Source organism: Eptatretus burgeri, chromosome 11 (assembly GCF_056783735.1).
Source record: "Eptatretus burgeri isolate ZD-2024b chromosome 11, Ebu_testis_v1, whole genome shotgun sequence".
NCBI lineage: Eukaryota > Metazoa > Chordata > Myxini > Myxiniformes > Myxinidae > Eptatretus > Eptatretus burgeri.
This window is the reverse complement of record NC_140971.1, coordinates 85,211,768-85,234,074: the sequence shown is the minus strand read 5'-3', so window position 1 is coordinate 85,234,074 and position 22,307 is coordinate 85,211,768. Positions and strand designations below refer to the sequence as shown.

The following is a 22,307-nucleotide window of genomic DNA, read 5'->3' as shown; positions in this document are numbered from 1 at the left end:
TCTTTAAGGTTAAACAGTTGTAATAATGTTTAAAGTTTATTGTTTCCTTGATTATATTTTTCTTTATTCCTTTTAGCTTCGTATCACAACTTTCAGTGTTATTATTATCAATATACGTGAAAGCATAAGACTTTGATCTCAATCCTATAAATTCACTCATGACCTTCCACCCAATTCATATTTAAACTTACCAATAACCTTTTTATTCTTTGATGAAAATAACACATCACCTGACTTATAATTACTTGTATCGCATATATCAATATTGTCAATCATATCCTCAAATACATCACTTGTCTTAATTTCTAATATAAAACTATCTGAATCCATATGTAACAATAGCACATTATCCTTATACTTTGATTTTAAATTATTCCAGTAATAGTCATACATTAACGACTTTGACAAGTCAAGAATTGTTGTTCCAATATAAATAGGTTTATCCATTTCAATACTCTCTTTTTTCAAATGAGTAGCACAAAAGTTCTCTGAAAACACCTCCGCTCGCTCAAAACTTGGTCTATTAATTAACTTTGAAGCCTGTTTCCAAGATGTAGCAAGTCTTATGTTTTGTCGATTCCTAACATTTTCCATAGTCTTTCCAAACACAGCATTATTCATAAATTTCGAAAAGGCCTTCTCAAAATCTGTTTTTGCTTCTGTTCTCCTTTTTGTATTAAAATAAATACACTCATTTAACCAATGACTGTTTAAATTTCAAAATCCTATGAATTTTCCTCACTCTCAACCCAGCAGATAAATATTGTCTCAAGTTCCTTTGATGCAAAACATAACTTTCTTTTTCATTTAAAGTCGTAAGTAGTTTTTCTGTAGATTTTCCTTTTATATTAAATGACTTCGTAATCACTTAACCATTCTTTTCTTGGACCTTCTTTATCAGGGGCAAAAGGGAGGTCTTTATGTTTGTTATGAAGTTCTTCTGGATATTTTAAATCAACCTCAAAATAATATCCAAGTTCAGCTTCATCCAATTATTTTTGAGAGGAGAAAACAATGTCTTGTAAAACTTTTTCATAATGTTTTTCTTCAACCCATTTAAGTTTTCCATTACGTAAAGATTGAGACATAGCCCACCCATACAAATTATTAGCATCATAATACATCAGATAAGAGTTGTCCTCATTCTTATTATAATCAGGAAGATATTTGTTATTTGCTTTAGCATATCTCTTGGAACATACTTGAGATATTTCTTCTCTTTTTGCCTTCTCTATCATTAAAAGCATATCTATATCACTGATTAATTCCAAATTTTGTTTTTGTCATTTTTAACGTAGCACTCCAAGCCAAACCCGGGGCTGTGTAATAGTGAACGGGGTCTAATCCATAAGATTTTATATTATGACAGACTGTTCTAAAAGTTTCAAACACATCAGCCAATAACAATACATCAGTTTTAAGATACAAATGATATTCTCCAAGATTCTTCATATTAAACTTCTCCCAAACCTTTTTAGCTTGTGTATCATCTCTATCGGAAATATGAGTTTTATTCAACTTACTATCGAAACTTTCCCTTGAAGGAAGTTGTGTTTCTTTAAACTTCTCAAATGAATCCATATAGTCATATGGATAAATTCCCTTTTGTGATAAGAAATCAATCTCTTCTTGATTTGAGAAATGTGATTTAAGATTCGGTATGTTTTTAATACTTGATGCTAAGTTCGATAATGGACTTGCCACAAACTTATATGTGTCAAGAAATCTGATATGGGTTGTGGGGGATGTATGAATTATTTTAGTGAATGAGATGTATTTTTGATCTGTTAAGAATGGCAGAAATATCTCCAGATGTCTTTGAAAGTTCATTTATAAATATATGTGTGTCATAGTGAGCGTTGTTGTGAAGAAAGACAGGAATAAAGTTTGTGGGCTTGAAATCAAGATGACAACGGGAATGAGCCGGACCTCCATATTTGCCAGTAAGATGACAGTGATCCCTAACCTTGACCTCTTCCTCAATTTTCTCCTCACAAATATGACAGATACTGTTCTTTTTAAATTCCCTTTTCTCTCCCTTTGTTAAGCATGAGTCACCTTTGCTCTACGACTAGGATACGGCGGCCGTACCCCCTCCTGAATTGACAGAAACGTGCGGCGGCCGCAGAGTTTCTGAGGTGGCCTCAAGGTGGCCCTACACCGTATGGCTATCTTTTCCAGGCCATAGGGGTCTCTGTGGAATTAAAGCGCAGAGTTATGACTTTTTTTAATTTCTAGGTTGGCCGTAGCAATTTGAGAAGCCGTAGCCATGACATAGATGTGTTCCACGTCGACCGTACGTAGAGCGTACGGTGGGCTTGCGTTATTCATGCGTTTTCCGTAGGCTCTTATCAATGAAAAATGAATTTTGCCAACCCCCAAAAAATTACGGCAGCCGCACTATTTCCACGATTGCCTTAGGGCCCCCCTGCGGTCGCCTTGCGGGCACCTTGAGGCTACCTTGCGTCTGCCTTGAAAATTCTATGGCCGCCGCAGGAACGCCCTAAGGTCACCGTGCGACATCAAATCAAAGACCGTATGGCACCCCCACGCTTTCGGTCTCCATAATTTCTAAATACCCCGTGCGGCTACCCAAAAAATAAAAACATGCGACTGCTACATTGTGTGACCGTGGAAATACTGCGGCCGCCCTATAATTGCTAGTGGCCGTAGATTTTTTAGACCATACGGCCGCCGAGCCAAATGTGACTGAAGCATCAATGACATTGGTTTATAGGTTTAACCATTATTTCTCGTCGTCTTATGCAGTCTTTTTCCAATAGTCTTACAAACTCCTCTGATGCATCTTCTCCTCTATAAAGTTCTAACTTGTTGTATTCATCACCAACAGATGATTTGATATAATAACAGAAACCACAAGGAGTATGTTTTTGATATTTATTTGTGTATGATATATTTGAATTTGGAGAAACAGTATCTATCTTTTCAAGGATACTTTCAAAATCAGCATACATCACAAACAGATGCTTTCTAGATTTGTTAAAATCTTTGAATGAAATGTTTTAAACTGCTTTTGGTAAATTGATTACGGTTGATTCATGATTACTACAATATTTCGAATGTTGATGTAATCGTTATTTTGTATGAAAGGAGTTAAGACATCTCTTACAAGGATACGTTTTACATTTTCTCTTGAATAGTTGTGATTTGGTTAATCTTGATAAATTTTTGATGGAAGCATAATGTGATTTTTTCCTTTGAAGTAAAGTATAGAAGGTCACTGTGTGTTTCATCATTTTTATCGTTGCTTGAAATTGTTAATATCTGAACTTTGTTTGTATCCGTTAATCCATATACATTAACAGACAGATTATTCATTTTCTCAAATTTAGGAATATCTCTCAATGACATTGGAAACTTTAAATCTTTAACATTCAATGTATTCTCGTATTTCTTATAATGTTCAACCCTTTCAGGTTTCCATTATGGAGGATGGAAGTGACCAAGAACAGACCATAGAAAACAATTATCTTTGTTTTGAATATTAACAACCACTTCCTTAAGTTTTATCTCTTTTGGTAAATCAATATAAGAAGCTTGAAGAGGATCTGATTTTAAGAGGTGTATATCTAAAAAGATTATTTTTGTAAGAGCAAATCCACCACCGACTACAGTGTTATCAACATCTTTTTCTTGTCTCTGGAGTTCATTGTAACCATCATATCTTACAAAATCTTGAAATGAGATAAAGTGAGGGTTTGTCCTCATATAGGGAGTAGATTCATCACCTTCTCTTACCATATTCAATTTTACTCCCATATGAAACTTAAATGTTTTCATTTTATTTAATGTGTTTTAATTATAGTTTCAATACTTTGTTTAACCATATCAACAGCTTCAATGATTGAAGATGGTCCAGGGTCTTGAAAGTGAAACAATCTTAATTTTATATGTCCTTTAAATGCCCCATCAGTGTTTTCAATGCAGTATTTTGTGGTACCTTCCCTTTCTTATTTTCATGTGTTTGTGTGATTGAAGGTGTTTATTATAATTTTTTTAAAGAATATAATTATCACATTTATCACAATGTTTTGTTTCTTGGTCAAGTGGAGATATTTGTCTGAAAAGATTGAATGTGTGTTTGTTGGTTTGAAGGTATTTTTTTTTTTATAACATTTACATTCATGATTGCCAACGTCACAGTACATTGTATTCACCATATATATATATATATATACAATAAAACTTTGCTTAAAATAAAAAAAATTTCATGAAATTCCGTTTAATTAATAGGTTAATCTGTGCTTAAAACCATTTTATCCTCCAACTTTTTTCACTTAATAAATACAATGAATGTATCAAGACACAAAAGACAAGTTTCAATCCATCTCTTCATTTGTAAAAGATACTGAGAAATATGTCGAGGATGTAAAATTGAACAAAGATAAATATAACAACTATTGGATAAAAACAATTATGGTGAATAATATGAGTTCTTCGAGTTCCTTCAGTGGAAGGGCTTTTAGTATATCTGGAAAAACATCAATTAAAGTATCTCTAACAAAAGTTTCTCCTCTCCTTCTGGCAATATATTCAAAACTAGAAAAAGCAATGAAACAAGAAAAAGTATAAAAAAAAGTAAAACCTCATGGATGAAGCTTTACAAAGAAAAGATAAGACCATCTGTAAAACGCGAGAAATTTGTATTTTTTTCAACAACCCTAAAGAAATAAAGGATGTTAACATATCAGGTGAAATGACATTTTGTTCAATAGCAGTTAAGGACCATTTTTAAATTACCTTCAATATAAAAAAAATGTAGTAGTTGAATCTGGTAATGAAAAAAAGTATATAGATATAGATGGTAATGTTTTTTCTACTAATTAAATATGAGTCATTATTCAACTGAAGATTTTGAAGATTATGAGAGTGATGATTGTATCTCTGTTCGAACAGAAGACAGTTATGATACCGAGAGTTTGTGTTCAAACAATAGTTATGAAAGTAGTTTTATAGATGATTGTGAAAGCACCAATGAAAGTATCGAAGATGATCCTGAAGATGAATTTTATTTGAAGTAAAGTTTTACTTTATAAATATGAATAGTTTACTAGATTTTGAGCCTCTTGAATTTCCTGATTCTCCACATGACAAACTTGAGAATTGTCTTGCATTTGAAAGATGGGGATGAAACACAGAGTCAAAAGCCTATGAACAATGTATATTCTGTGATTATCTTCGAATTAATGAAAATTAAAAATATAAAAAGGAATACAATTCTTTGAGATTTACACCAAAAATGAATTCCTTTACAAGATTGATTCGAGAAATGAATGTAAAGTATGAGGGTGATAATACACCTTTTCTTGCAAGAGAAGAGACAGAAAGAATAACGACCATGTTTCGTGGATTGATGATTTATATTATTAATGATTGTCATTTTCAGGGAAATATCAACACAAGATATTGTGCAAATAAAATAATGGATTAGCTTGAAATTAAATCTGAACTTCGGATAAAACATAGAGTTTCAAAAAAGCCAATAAAAAATAAGATAAAATTTAACAACCATAAAAATCTTCCAAATTCATTAAGATATCTCATAGTTGGTTTACGCGGTGTGGAAAAACCTGCTCATTTTTAAAGATGCTCTTCACTCCCAACCTTTTAGATTAAGATAATTTCATAATTTTCACAAAGTCTAGTTTTCAACTTGAGTATCAACTACTCTCACAAGGTTTTAATGCTGGTCTTCAAAAAGAAGATAAAATCGGTTGATATAAACTTCAAAACAAACTAAATAATTAAAATATTGAAGATATAATACAACTATTTTGTGATACACAGAGATGTAAAAAGAAATCAAAACCGATAACTTGTATTCTTAGTGATAATACAGATGATATACCTTCTCCCCAAGATTTGGATAAATCAAAAAAGAACCTTGTTATCTTTGATGATTGCATCAATGAGAGAAACCAAACGATAATGGATAGCTTCTACACAAGAGGGAGACATTCTTCTTGTAATTGTATTTATCTTAGCCAATCATACTTTCAACTCCCTCGTCACTCAATCAGAAACAATGCTAATACTTTCATTTTATTCAAGATAAATTCAATACATATAAACAATTTTTGGAGAGACAATTTTTCTAAATTATGTAGTCAAAAGGAATTTGGGGATTATATGAAGCACATGACTGAAAAATATAAATATATTGTTGTGAAACAAGATGAGATATTAAAAGATATATTTTTTATTTTATAAACAATTACCTATATAAATGACAACTTACCTATATAAATCATCAATTTGGTTTCAGACCAGGTCACTCTACCCTGGATATGCTGCTTCTGCTCTCCCATCAATGGATGGAGGTCCTCAATGCCAGACAGGAAATCCGAGCCGTATCCCTGGACATATCACGTGCTTTTGACACAGTCTGGCACCCTGCCCTACTCACCAAACTCTCTTCCCATGGTATTCAAGGCCATCTCCACTCATGGCTCACAGACTTCCTCTCCTGTCGCAGTCAACATGTGGCCCTAAATGGAGTTCTTTCATCCCCTCTTCCTGTGCAGGCTGGAGTTCCTCAAGGTAGCGTTCTGGGCCCTGTTCTTTTTCTGGTTTTCATCAATGATCTCTCGGACTCTCTGGAAAATCCTCTATTTCTCTTTGCCGACGACTCCACCCTCTGCCGTACCATCTGTCATCCCTCAGACCGGCAAGCAGCAGCTTCTTCACTCACTGCAGATCTGGATAAAATCACAAACTGGTCCAACACGTGGAACATGTCTTTCAATCCAGACAAATCTCACACTCTCACTATGTCTCTTCGAAAGGACCGTTTACAAAACCCCCCCATCCACTTTCTCAACAATCCTCTGGAAGAAGTCTTTTCTTTCAAGCTTTACGGTCTCACTATCTGCCATGACCTTTCCTGGGAAAGTCACATTTCCAACCTCGCCTCAAAAGCCAGTCGCCGACTGGGAATCCTCCGTCGTGCTAAGTCCTTCCTCGGCCCTCTTGAGCTCCTGACCACTTACAAAGCTTTTGTCCGTAGTCTGATGGAGTACTGCTCTCCCCTCTGGGCTGGTGCTCCTGCCTCCCACCTTTCTCGGCTTCACGCTGTCGAAACCAGGGCATTTAAGATCATCGGCATCTCCCGCAATGAAGCTGAATCTTTGGGCCTCTCACTCAATCACCGCAGGTTGGTCGGTGGTCTTTCTGTCTTCTACCGACTCCTCTCCAGCCTTGCCCCCCCTGCTCTCTCTGCGATTTGTCCCCACCACATTTCCACAGGGCGCTCAAGGTCCGCCAACAACCCCTTCTGGTAAAACTACCAAAATCACGAATCACTGCTCATCTTCACTCTTTCATTCCTCTTTTTTTCCCGCCTTTGGAATAAACTTCCTCACTCTATTCTTTCCCATTCTTCCCTCCAGGCTTTCAAAACAGCTGTTCACCACCACCTCTTATCTTCCCCCATCCAAATCCTCGATCTTTTCTACCCCCGATAATCCACCCAAGCCCACTTCCTTCATTTCTCCTGCTTTCCTTCCTGAAAGTCCCTGAAATGTCCATCTTCTCTTCGCCATGTTCCCCGTCCCATCCCCATCCCTCTCCCTTCCACAGTTCACCTAATGTGTCTGTTCCCCACTGTTTTGTCCCTTCCACTCCCGCCCCTCTCGTCTCATGCCTCCTTGCTGTGAGTTGTGTGTTAGCTCTCATACGAGCCTCGACCAAGGTATACAAAAAAAAAAAAAAAAAAACTATTATTATAAATCTTGTGGGTAAATCTGCTTCTGGAAAAAAAAACTTTCATAAATCACGGTTCTTGTATAGTACAAATGAAAATATTGTCGATTTTCAAAAAAACACCATGTGATTCGTATTGTATCTACAACAACCAGAGCAATGCGACCAGGAGAAGTAGAAGGTGAAGATTATCACTATATTTCAGTCGAGTAACACATGCGATTGAGGAATGAAGGCCAAATATTTGCGGAGGTTTCTCTTGGGACAACAAAATATTCACATTGTAAGAGTGAGTTAAATAAACTAAAATCTGGTGGTCTTGCGATATGAGAAACTAATCCAGAAGGAATGAGACAAATTATTAAACATCTGAGTGGTAATGGTAAAATGCAAAAATTCCAAATGGCCGCCAAATGTACCCACTTTTCAGGTAAATTTTGATAATTATGGCTTACTAGGGCATGTGATATCGGGGTTGGGTACACATCAATTTTTTCTCTGTTGTCCTGTTGAAAGGAATGTTTTTATGGACATTTTTCACGGTGATCACGAATCCGTTGAAATTTTTGACCTAGGATGATGTCTTAGTAAGACATCACATCTGGCACCCCAGACGGGACACTGTCAGGTCCTGAACGCTGTGATCCAGAGGGATCTCCGTTGAGCGCAGCTGATGCCGCGATCCGGAGGGATCTCCGTTGAGCGCAGCCTTGGGTCTGCATGGGTTCCGAACTGGTAACGGTAAATGAGGAAAGTCGAATGCGGTTTGTTGGAGGAGCATAGGGGCTATTAGGCCGGATTGAGGTGACTGGTTTGGGTCAGAGGAAAAGGAACGTCCGAGTGAAGTGCTGTGCAACTTCAATAAACCGTATATTTGAGAATCCTCAGTTGACTCCCCTCAATTCTTGGCCAGGATTGGTGAGGCTCATCATCACACTCAATAATGATAAATGGTACAAATATGCTTTAACCGTTATTGATTTGAGGAGGAGATATGCACGGGTTGTCCCTTTGAAAAACAAAACAGGTAATGCTCTTATGTTAGCTTTCCAACAGATATTCAATAAAAGCAAGAGAAAACCTATAAAATTGTGGACTGATGAGGGTACAGAGTTCGACAACAAAACATTTATTAATTTTCTTAAAAATAACATTACATTATACAGCACCTTTAATGAAGGAAAAGTGGTCGTTATTGAGCATTTTAATCGCACTTTAAAAGAGAGACTATATAAAATGTTCACTCAACTCGGTTCTCAACAATGGTTAGCTTTAATTCAGGACATTGTAGATAAGTACAACGACACGATTCATACCTCAATGAAAACTAAGCCATCAGAAACATTTACAAAATTAATATATGAAAAAGAGATTAAAGTCAGAAAGCCTAAGTTCAAAGTTTGTGATATAGTAAGAATATACAGGTGGAAATCTCATTTTGAAAAAGGAAATACCAAGCGATGGACAAATGAACTTTTTAAAATTGTTGATGTCATCAGTACAGTTCCTTGGACTTACAAATTATGTGATTTAAAGGGGGAAGAGATTTTAGGTTCATTTTATTCACAGGAATTACAAAAGACAAAGATAAATTGAAAAAAACCCTTGGACTTACAAATTATGTGATTTCAAGGGGGAAGAGATTTTAGGTTCATTTTATTCACAGGAATTATAAAAGACAAAGATAAATTGAAATTTTTTCTTTGACTCTGCCCCTTTTTGACTCTGCCCACACAAGCCCCACCCATGCAAACCCCACTCACAAAAGCCACATCCACACAAGCCCCACCCCCATAAGCCACATCCAGGCAAACCCCACCCACACAAGCCACATCCACATCCTTCATATCCACATAATTAGTGATTGGTTTATTAGTTCCCACACACAACATGTTTATTTAATTTAAAAAATTGCTCCACCCACACATGCCACATCCACAGAAGCTCCACCCACCCACACAAGCCCCACCCTCCTGTGCACCCCCACCTTTGACCCACCACACCCCTCATTCCACCCCCACCCTTCCCCCCCCACACAGACACACACACACACACACACACACGGAGGGGAGGGGAGGGGAGAGGGATGAGGGGGGTGGTGGATCATTGGGGGAGCGCACCTACCCCCCTTCCCCTTTACATCTCCTTTATTCTTTTTTTATAATTCAAAATCAGATAATTATAAGGGAAGCATATATAATTAAACAAAAGTAAAAATATTAAACAAAACCTGCTTTCGCAACAGTCTGATGGTTGGTGATTTTGAAACTCGGTCAACATATCCTGTTCAAAACAAAGAGGGAAGAACAATTAGGGTATATAAAGATGATTATATTATGATATTAATAAAATAATAAATATAACATTTACCGCCAGAAGATAGTGTCATGTCAGATTCCTCCAGAAGATTAAGTTGTGTGTTTGGTTCATCCAGACAGGTGTTTAAACTGAAAAAAATAAAAATAATAATGAGTCAACACTCTCGAGACATAGAGACAGAGACATAGAGACAGAGACAGAGACAGAGACAGAGACAGAGACATAGAGACAGAGATAGAAAGACAGAGGCAGAGGCAGAGACACACACACACACACAGAGGCAGACACACACACACAGAGGCAGACACACACACACACACACACACACACACACACACACACACACACACACACACACACGGATAATTTCTCATCTTCGACTCAACTCATTCAAGGTCAGAGGACGTGAGAGAACTTCTTTCCAGCCAACAAAAATGTCATTCAATTCTCTACTGAACGACTGAATGTTTTTAAGGAAGTCATTCATTTTTTGCCATTCGTCGTGATATGCAAAGGCTTCATTTTCCAAATCAGTTATCAACGATGTTCTAATTGATGACAACCTGTTATGAAAAGACATACAATAATTATTGGTAATATAGTGATTTAAGTCTGTATAAAACAACAAATAATGAATGGGTTCAAGGATCTCACCTCTCATCTTGTGAAAACGATTTGATCTGCAAGGTCAGAGTTCATTTCTAAATACTCCATTCTCTGAATAAGACTCAACATTCTCTGAATAAGGCTCTGAATAAGAACGAAGTTCGCTTTGGCAATAAATAGCCTCGAGTTGATGACATAATGGGAGATTACACAACAATGGGTTTTTCAGGGTGTGCCTCACATAGGAAATGAGTCACATTTTTTCTTCGGGCGAGGCAGCAGAGTTCTCAAGCAGTCTGACTCATTTTAACACGAAAATGAAACAGCTTGCTTTGAATGATTTTGAGAAAAACTTTACATAAAATGACACATTATGTTGAATTTCGAAAGACCATGAAAAATAAGAGCATTAAGAGAAGTTTATAATTTCATTTCTGCTCAACAAAGACACTTAAACCAAGAACCAAGTTCCAAGTTATTATTTGTGAATATACTCGATGGAAATGAATGTTATAAGAAAATTAAGTCCCAAAAGTAGAACATGGTCAAATCTTCGTTGGTTCGCTCTTTGAGTGGAATGAAAATATGAAAGGGAAGAAGTGCTTTAATCAGTAAGTCTCAATCTTTCATAATCTCAATTTTACATTTGCTTGTATGGGAGGGAAGGGGATCGGTGGGGAGAAAATGAGTCTCCCATTTTGAGCTTTTGGGGAGTGGGTCAGAAAGTTTTTCCCTTTCCCCCCATTCATTTGAATGGGCGTCGCAGAAACCCCATTTATCATCTACTACTCTGTCCTCGATGTTTTAGCTTCACCGCAACACCATCCTATATTTGATCTCTTTTTAGGTGGTGTTCTGATCTGTAATACAATATGTTGGAGCCCATACAACTCATCATGAAATTAAACATTTTACATCTCTCTCCAGAAGTGACGCACAAACATGTATATATGACAAGCCGGTAGGCGACATGGGTGGTCGCTACATAATTGCATACTAGTCATACAGTTTTTGACGGATCGGGCTGAAATCTTTTGACAAAGAGGTTGATTATAGTGCGCATAAAAGCGTGGAACCAGATTTTTGATTTTCGAAAAAATAATTTTTGGGGGATTTTTCAAAAATTTCAAAGTCCCGTTGCTAGGCAACAGTGGCATCCATAGCATCGGTGCTCAAAAGCATCCAACTAGATCCTGGTATGAACCTACCTGTCAAGTCTCATCAAAATCGGTTGACTCCTCTGGCCTCCAGAGCTGTCCATTACATACAAACAAACATACATACAAACATACAGACAGACGGAAAACCTGAGAATAATGCTAGTCGAGCGACCACCCAATCATATGTATACAGTAGACATGTATATACACTACTGGTCAAGGGTTTTAGAACACTGCCGTTTTTCCAGTTTTTACTGAAATTTAAGCAGTTTAATGTTTCAATGTACTCTGAAATTAAAGCAGAGAACAAATAAACAATTGCAGATAAAAAAGAAATCATGGAATCGTTTTGTTGAACAAAATTTAATCGAAATTTTTGACTCATCAAAGTAGCCACCTTTTGCAGATATAACAACCGAACATACTTGTGGCATTCTTTCTACAGTGGAAATCAAATATTGTTTGGAAAGTTCTTCCCAACACTGTTGCAGAAGTTTCAACAAATGTATTGCACTTGTAGGTTGCTTTGCTTTCAGCATTCTGTCCAGTTCATCCCAAACCAGCTCGATGGGGTTTAAGTCTGGAGACTGTGCTGGCCATTCCATAATTTGAAGCCCACCATCTTGTTCTTTTCTTCTCAGGTAGTTCCGACGTAGCCTGCAGGTATGTGTTTGGGTCGTTATCTTGCTGGAGGATGAACCCCTGGCCCACTAGGCGTAGACCAGAGGGTATTGCATGGCACTACAAAATGCTGTGGTAGCCCTTTTGGTTCAGGGTGCCAGTCAGTCTGTGCAAGTCGCCGACTCTGGATCCAGCAAAAGAGCCCCAGATCATCACGCTTCCTCCTCCATGTTTGACAGCTGGTGTCACACACTGAGGAATCATCCTTTCGCCTACTCGACGGCGTACAAAAACCCTGTGTGATGAACCGAAGATTTCAAATTTTGATTCATCGGTCCATAAGACCTTCTTCCAGTTTTCAGTAGTCCACTGTTGGTGCTTCATAGCCCAGGCAAGCCTCCTTTTCTTATTTTGCGATTTTAGCAATGGCTTTCTTACTGCCACTCGACCTGTCAAACCTGCAGCTCGAAGTCTTGTCTTCACAGTTGAAACTGAGACTTCCTTACTTCGACCAGTGTTAAGCTGTGCTTGAAGCTGCTGTCCTGTGAGCTGCCGATCACGCAAGCTGTTGACTCTCAGAAACTTGTTTTCTGATTGTGTTGTGGCTTTGGGTCTGCCAGACCTCTTCCTGCCAGACCTTTCCTCCAGTTTCCAGTGCCTTTTGATGGTGTAGGAAACTGTACTAACTGACACCTTGGCTTCTTTGCAATTTCTCCAAAGGAAAGACCTGCACTTTTGAGGGTTATAATGGTCTGTCTGTCTTCCTTTGTTAATTGTCTTTTTCTCACCATTATGAGAGTAATATACTACTTCCTGCAGTGCAATATTGTCCAAATAATGCTTCAAAAGTCTGTTCCAACACTGCTTTTATACAGACAGAGGGTTTGTAACTAATTAACAAAATTTGGGACACCTGGAGGAATTGTTTGCATCAAATTTCAAGGTTTAATTTACTTCAATTGCTTCAGAACAGCTGCAGTTGCAAACCCATTACTTGTTCCCTGAAAAGGGCCTTTTTTTAACAACTCTAAAATAAACTTTTTTCAGTTTTTGGTAACCTAAAAATTTTTTTTTCACCTCTGGCAGTTTACCGCTTAACTTTGTACCATTTCAGGTTATTCACTTGACTTGAACTGCTTAAATTTCAGTACAAACTGGAAAAATGGGGGTGTTCTAAAACTTCTGACCGGTGGTGTATATATATATATATATATATATATATATATATATATATATATATATATATATATATATATATATATATATATATATATATATATATATATATATACACACACAGTCTACACCCTCTTTCAAAATTTCCACTTTTTTATGTCTTTTTGCCTGGAATTTCATTGCATTAAATCAGACTTTTCCCACCTTTATTCACACATCGTAACCCATAACTTCCAAGTAAAAAACAATTTCTACAAACTTCAGACAATTAATTAAAAAGACAAAACGAGAATATCTTGGTTGGATAAGTGTCCACCCCCCTTTATAATCGGAAATGGAAATTAGCTCAGGTGTAACCAATCACCTTCCAAATCAGACACCAAGTTAATTGACCTCCACCTGTGTTAAATTGTGGTGATTCCGATTATTTCAGAATAAAATGAGCTCTTCCTGTAGGTTTCAACTGCTTGGTGTAGCATTTCACAGCAAAGACTCCTCTCAGCAAAGTTTTTAGATTATATAATGATCAGACATACATAATCCAGCTGTTGCAGTGCAGTATGTACAGTTGTACACACATGCATACATAATATACATACATACATACATACATACATAATATACATACATACATACATACATACATACATAATATACATACATACATACATACATACATAATATACATACATACATACATACATACATACATAATATACATACATACATACATACATACATACATAATATACATACATACATACATACATAATAAATACACACTGTTCTTACACATACATACACATATCGAGAGAATTGCTTCATTTTCATATGATGGACCATTTAAAGTAATAGTTCAATGCTGAAGTTTTGTGCATTGATATTGTTAACCGTGAGTACATTAAACAGGAACTTCTGCTGTTGAAAGTATTTTGAAAACCAAAATGACGGCCAACATAGCTTCATGAGCTTCCAATAACCATCAAGAAAAGAGCTCGTGTATCATTAAGTTCTCTGTAAAGAAGAACATAAAACTTGCTGAAATTCATTGGAGGTTGATGGAAGTCTCTTAAGTCGATATGTTTCAATGGTACAGTGAATTCAAAAATGGTCATAGATTGGTCTCCTGTTATGAGCATCCTCACAGGCAAGCAACTACGTTCACCAAAGCAATCATTTCTTTGGTGAATCTTCCGATTAATATGTATTGAATTGAGAATAATTCGATGTCAATTTCAGAAGTGAGGAAACATTCTTTCTCATTGAAAAATTGACAAGGTTAGTGCAGGAGGTTTCCAAATGACCTCATGTTTGATCAAAAGGCAACTCGCTTGGCCTTTGCAGCAAAGCCTCTGGAAAACTCTCGAAAGGAAGGGAAATGGTGTCTTGAAGAACATTTTGATTTGTGGGGAGACTCGGTTCATTAATTTCACTCCAAGGTCAAAGTGAGCCGGCATGGAGCGCAGACATTCTTACGTTCCCAGTGCCGAAAACTCAATTTCCTGACTGTGAGAAAACTATCAATGTATGTTACTGCAGTGATGTCTTATGCAATGAAATAAGACAAGTAATGTGCAAATGATAGCGAGAATGCTCAGGGCATTACTCTACTGCACAATAATGTCTTCCATCATATGTCAAATAAGACCACTATCCAGCAGATATGGATTGAGAAGTTCTCACTGATCCCCAATCCACTCAAAATATGTCACCTTGAGGTTTTCACATCTTTGGATCACTCAGAGAAACATCGGAGTGACGTTAAGTTTCCGAATGATGAAGATGTCAAAGTTTGTCACCTGAAATGGCTGCACATGCATCCAAAATATTTATCAGCAGGTGACAACAAGGTGCTACTATATCCATGGGACAATTGCATCCATAAAGCAGGGAAATACCTTGAGAAATAATATTATTAATCAAAAAAATAATGATTAAAAAAAAGTTTCATCAAACAATCAGTATCTTTGCAGAAAAAAAGAATCCACATCAACCTTGAACTACTCTTATTTGTACAATAATTCAACACAGTTGCAAAATTGTAAATCCAAGAAATGAAAGCGATGCTAAGCAGTAGCAAGGCTATAAACTATTTATAATGTCAAGGGATTGTAGCAAAGTATTAAAGCATTAAACTTTAATACAAACCATAAAGACCTGGACAACACAAAGTGGGAAGTAGGAAAATGATTTTAAGTTTCAGGCATTCTCTTCCAGCATAGTGTTCCAGCACAGCATAGCCAGTGTTCAGAGAGGTGACGATGTTTATGTGGCGGCTGGATGCAAGGCACAAATGGACTGTCGTAAACGGTATATAAATCAACATGACATCCTGAATCAAAAGAAGAAACAAGGACCATCCACCAAACCGTCCAGGAAGCGAAGTTCACGTGTGTTGACCAGGCCTTTCAACAGCAAATCTGACTGCTTGTTCTGTGGGACCACAGTGGACCTTGGAAGTTTTGACTAGAGTTATGTCAAGACTGACGACTTTGCCAAAACCATTCTGGAGTGCTGTGAGAATCAGTCCGATGATTGGTCATTCACAGTGAAAGGGCGGATTGAGTACTATGGTGGAGATCTTCATGCAGCTGACTGAATATATCATCATCAGTGCAGTGTCCATTTCCGCACTGGGCGTGATGTACCAGTGCACTTCCGGAGTGGACCAGATTCAACAAGTAGGAAATCTGGACGTCCGATAGATAGTGATCAAGAGCAGGCATTCTCCAGAATGTGTTCATATCTTGAGATGAATGATGAGGAACAGATGACTGCATTGTACCTTCATGGCAAAATGGAAGAGTTTCTTATGGATGAAAATTCTCTTCCATACACCAACTACTATCTGAAGAAGAAAATGAAGGAAAGATATGTGGACTCCATTTATATTGCTGAAGGAGAGGGCGTAAATGACATAGTTACATTCAGGGAGAAAACAACACACGTACTCCGGTCATTCTGCAAAGAAGCACAGCGAGAAGGAGATGAAGAGGCACAAAAGAAGGCCATAATTGAGACGACAGCAAGGCTGATCAAGAGTGATATCAAGAACGGTGTACCATCTGTTACTGATCACTACCCAAAATCAGAAGAACTTGAACTTGACTCTGCACTGGCATTCCTTCCAGATACACTTCGAAATATGTTGAATAGTCTGTTCATTGGAAAAAAAACACGCAACGTAAAGTGGCTAGTATTGGAAAAGCCATTGTACAAGCAGTGAGACCTCGGGCTGTCATTGCACCACTCCAGATTGGTCTCGCTGTGCAGGTCCATCACATATATCGGTCAAAATTCCTTGTGGAAACCCTGTGTAATATGGGGTACGGCTCGTCATGTGGTGAAGTACTGCGGTTTGAAAAGAATGCGGCAAGCTGTGTCACACCCGATTTGCTAATTGAAGAAACAGGCATATTTGACCTATCAGTGTTGTTTGCCGGTGACAATGTAGATCACAACATAATCACCCTTGATGGCAAAGGTACCTTTCATGGAATGGGCATGATAGCTGCATTGACTGCTGGTAGAAAATCAAGTCATCTTGTGACAAGGCAGAAGATTTCAGAATTGAACATTGTACAGATGTCAAAAATTGATATCAAAGAATATGGCTTTGCAACCAATGTTCTTCGCAATATCAAGTTCCGAGACCTCCCAGATCTCCGAGTCTGTGACATGAGAGTTGAGATCTTCTGGGAGCTATCCTTCCATTTCAAGCAGACTGTACCACGCTGGCAGGGGATGATGCACATCCTTCACCGAGGACAGACACATCCTGGCGCATCCTCCATTCTGTATTTGCCAATGATTGATATGTATCGAGGCGACAAGGCTTGCATTCTGTCCACTTTGAACTTCCTGTCCAATATGGCCATCAGACACCATGTCCCTCCTGTGATCACGTTTGATCAACCGCTGTACTGGAAAGCTGCCGAGATAATCAGTGCTGCACCAGAGAATATCCATTTGAAGGGGATCTTGCTGAGGCTGGGTACATTTCACACGTTCATGAATCTGCTTGGAGCAATAGGCACGTTGATGGCGGGAACAGGACTCAAAAACATCGAGGAACTGGTGTACGGTGAAAATGCTGTAGTTCATATGATGTCTGGAAGATCTGTTCAGAGGGCATTCCGAGCAATCTACTGGTGAGCAAGTGTCTACATCGAATTATTGTGGCATCTGTAGTGGAGGAAAATCCTGAGTTCATGCTCCAAGTAGAAAAGATTGAGAAAATGTATTCGTCCTTGCTAACGGGTGACATCTCTCTTGAAAGTCTTGAAGAATCAGCTGCAATTGTGAAGATCACTGATGAACTTGAAAAAAAGAAATCTGAACTTGCTGCACAATCCAAAACGAGTAAGCTGTGGCTAGGTTATCAGAAAATGCTCCATACTGCTCGGGCAATGATCAAGGCAGATCGCACTGGGTCTTGGAAGGATCACTTACAAGCTGTTGCTGATGCCTTGCCAATATTTGCAGCAGCTGGACACTTACAACTACCAGAAGTCCGCTTATCTCTATGTACAAAAAATGAGTGAACTGGAGAGCAAACACCTGGATGTGTATGAGAAGTTTCAAAAAATGGCTTCCATGTGATCCGGCGAACAAACCAGTTTTGGGCAGGCCTCAGCTGTGATCTAGTCATCGAACAAACACTCATGAGATCACTAAAGAGCACCGGTGGCTTGACTCATGGCAGTAAGATGACAGAGGAACACCTCGCATTGTGGACAATGTCAGCCCCCATAACATCTGAGGTCAACGTCGCCATGCAGGACTTCAATGATCTCACATACGCAACAAGCGAACAGCATAAAGAAGCAACTGGTGCCAGAATTGAAAGACATGCATTCGACCTCTTGAAGATAAGCACAAAGCTGAATGCATTTTCACCTTTCTCCTCTGATCCTACATTGAGAAATATCATAAATGGTATCGTGGTAAGCGAAGACATCAACGTGCATGAATATGAAGCTCTTGGGAACAAAATCATCGAGAGAATGATTGGACAACTTGCGTTTTCCTTCTCCATCAAGAGGACAGAGAAAGCAAAGACCCTGGGAAATTCTAATGCTCTCCATGTTGCTCCTCACAGAACCATGGACTCCAGTGTGCTATTCCAGTGATTCCTGGTGGCATCCCAGATAGGTGATTTGTCACTTGAGGACATGATGAGTTTTGAGCTCAGTCCATACCCTCCATCCCTCTTTGAGGACAACAAGATCTTGAGGAAGGCCGACAAACCTCAACTCGCTCAAGCCGTCAATGACCACTGTACCAAGGCACTGGCATGTGAAGGAGTACCTGACACCACACCTTCAGCACACCTTAAGACTGAAAGGTATGTCCTTGATGGTGGATCCTTGCTGCACAAGCTCAAGTGGAAGAAGGGAGATACATATGGCAAAATAGCCAGAGCATATGCGGACTTCACAACAAAACACTATGGGACAGCAACTGTTGTCTTTGATGGCTATGGGGTCAAAAGGTCAAAGGTCAGAAGTCATGATAGCTAAAAATTATGTTACCACGCTAACTTGTGAACCAGTGATGGGATTTGACCAAACATGGTAGAAGTTTACAGTTTGATACAAAGATGAACTGATTAGGTAGCAGCATCACGACGACAAAGGTCAGAGTCCGTGATTGGTTTTTGTTACTGCAATAACTTAAGAACGGCTGAAAGGATCCTTCAATAAAGGATAGCACTCAGCAGAGAAAGGGACAAGCCAACAGCTATCCGACTGTGAACTTCACCGGAGAAACTGAATTTGACGGAAAGAGAGATGAATTCCTATCTGTCGACAGTAACAAGCAACAGCTGATCACCTATTAAGATCACCCCACTGAAGAAAGTGGGGTGCACAGTTATTCAGGCAGAAGGGGACGCTGATGTGGACATTGCCAAGACAGCCGGAAACAGCACAATTCTGCATTCCACCACACTAATCGGAGAGGACACAGATTTGTTGATGCTTTTGCTCCATCACTGTATACCAGATGGAAAACCACTATATTTCAGATCAGACAACCAGTCAAGAAGCAATCTGAAAGTATATCACATCAATCAGATGAAGCATCTTGTTGGGAATAAGTTGTGCACTCAACTATTATTCCTGCACGCCTTCACAGGATGTGATTCAACATCTCGTGTGTATGGCATTGGGAAAAAAAAATCAGTCTTTCAGAAACTCGTGGAAGATGATCAAGATCTCCAGTTGTGTGCAGATACATTCACTTTGAGAGGCGTTAGCCATGCTGAAATAAAGAAACTTGGCAGCCAAGCGATGGCCGTTATATTTGGTGGGGAGAGCACGAGTTCTGTGGCAGCCAAGCGATGGCCGTTATATTTGATGGGGAGAGCACAAGTTCTCTGGCAGCCATACGTTACAAGATATTCACAAAGAAGGTCGCTGCTGCTAAGTCTTTCGTTACACCTGAACGTCTTCCCCCAACGGAATCTGCCACCAAGTTTCATTGTCTCCGAGTGTACTACCAGGTCATGGTTGGGATGGGGATGGAGGGTGACCTCGATCCTCTGGACTGGGGCTGGGGACTTGAAGACAATCGATTTGGACCTATCATGACTGCTGCACCAGACACTCTTCTGAAGATGATACACTGCAACTGCACCACAACTTGTGACACATCCCGTTGCAGCTGCAGAAAGAATGGGCTTCCATGTACGTCTGCATGTGGATCATGCCAAGTGACGTTTTGTGACAATCCACTAAATCAAGCCTCTGAGGAACTAGAGGACAGTGATGAGGACTGAAATTGTAACCTAAACTGCCATTATGTAATGTTCACAAATAAATGTTTCAGTGGCACCAGGTGTTCAGTGATTTTGGTTCAGATGGAAAATTTATTGATTTTTGCACTCTTGAATTTTGCTGCCATCTTGGATTTCATGTTAAATACTGATCAGATTTAAATTTTATTGACACCAGTGGATTGCTGATCCATTAAAACCATGGACCAGAACCAACAATTATGTTTTTATCACGATTATTGAAGAAGTTATCGCTGTTTTAGTTATTTCAAAGCCCGGTGGCGGCCATCTTGAAAATGACTGTTTTAACCCATTTCCAGATGTCAGATTTTGGTAGACTTTTTTTTCTGTTGATGAGTATATCCAGTAGGAATGAAAACCACTAAAAAATACTTTTGTTGCAATTTGTTGTGGGTCAGGTGGTATTTTGACCCCACTAAACCTGTTTAACTTTCACAGGTTAAGGACCAGCAAGTCTGCTCGATATCATCAGAGAACTCCTTTATGCAGATGATGCCGCATTTGCCTGTAATACGGTGGAGGAACTGCAGAAAATGATGGATGCCCTGTATGATGCCTGCACAAGGTGGGGACTGGCAATCAGTAAAGAAAAAAACAGATACTACACCAACTATTACAATCGGCTGGAGTGATACCCATTTTCCTTGGAGACACTCCATTAAAAATAACGGACACGTTTGTGTACTTCAGAAGCATGATCACCAGTGATGGAAATCTGGATGGTGAAATCCAGAAGAGATTAGCCAGTGCAACATCCATGTTCTATTCATTCCAAATTGAGTGTGGCATCGTTCAGGTCTATCCCTCAACACTAAGCTGATTGTATACCACCGTGTTATCTTGGCAATACTGCTATATGATAGCAAGACCTGGGCTACCCTAAATAAACACCAACACCAGCTGGGGATGTTCCACCAGAGATGCTTACAGCACATCATGCATATTCGCTGGTGGCAAAATATCACCAATATGGAAGTCCTAGCCCATGCTAACATAACACCCATAAACACAATGGTGAGGACATCAAGACTCACGTGTGCTGTATGTCAGACCATCGTCTCCCAAAGAGAAGACTTTTTGTTGAACTAGCCACTGGAAGTTGCCCACATGGCAGGCTCTGTAAACATTGGAAGGATGTCATCAAGGAAGACTTAAAGATCTTCTATGTTTAGGGGAACTGGCATGACTTGACACAAATAAGGCAAAGCTGGTGAAAGCAGCTATTTGAAAGGGTGCATTGTTTGCAGAGGCTGCTGTTGCTGCAAAGGCAGCACAGCAGCACGAGACACTGCACAGATGGCTCCAATGTCACCCATCGTCATAAGTGACGGGGACATATCGATTGATAGCTGTCAAGCAAGGAAGCAGCACGTATCATTTGTTAAATCTTTGGTATGACCCAGCCAGGAGTTCGAACCACTGACCTCACAGACTCAGAGGAGACGTTCTAACCATGATGCCACTGAGGATGAAACAAACAACCAAAAAAATCTAGTTCATACTCTCCCGTCTTTGCAGTTCCTCTTCAAGGACACACATCCTCCACCTACACAGTTCCGATTCGTGATCATTCCGAGCCAGTAATGTAATTATATGTTATAAATGGTCTCGATTAGTTCGTCAGGAAAAAAACGAACGACGGAGAAAGAGAGAACAAACACTTGAAAGACGCACAATTCATATAAAACATAAACATTCAGGCATTCTCGACACGAAGACAATACGACAGCACATTCCCCACAACACTGCAACCCTAGCTCATAACAATATTCATAAGCAAGGCAATAGTCCCGAGCTCCAAACGAACCCATGGCCTGTATGTAACCATAATAAGTCTGTAATTGCAAAGTAAACCCGAGTGTTGGTGCGATTCTGATAAAACTCATTTCCTTTTCATTAGCAAT

At 38.8% G+C, this 22,307-nt stretch overlaps 1 protein-coding gene across 1 annotated transcript in view; it reads right to left on the bottom strand.

The window, feature by feature from the left end:
* Positions 1 to 10,143, bottom strand: part of LOC147017521 (uncharacterized) — a 73,054-nt gene extending 62,911 nt beyond the window's left edge. Inside the window, exons 1-2 of the mRNA XM_085847239.1 lie at positions 10,093 to 10,143; positions 9,953 to 10,005 (exon numbers count right to left, since the gene is read on the bottom strand). Of these exons, the coding sequence (XP_085703365.1) occupies positions 9,953 to 10,005; positions 10,093 to 10,111 (72 nt within the window). The 5' untranslated portion in view covers positions 10,112 to 10,143. The remainder of the gene's footprint in view (positions 1 to 9,952; positions 10,006 to 10,092) is intronic.
* Positions 10,144 to 22,307: the final 12,164 nt, after the last annotated feature.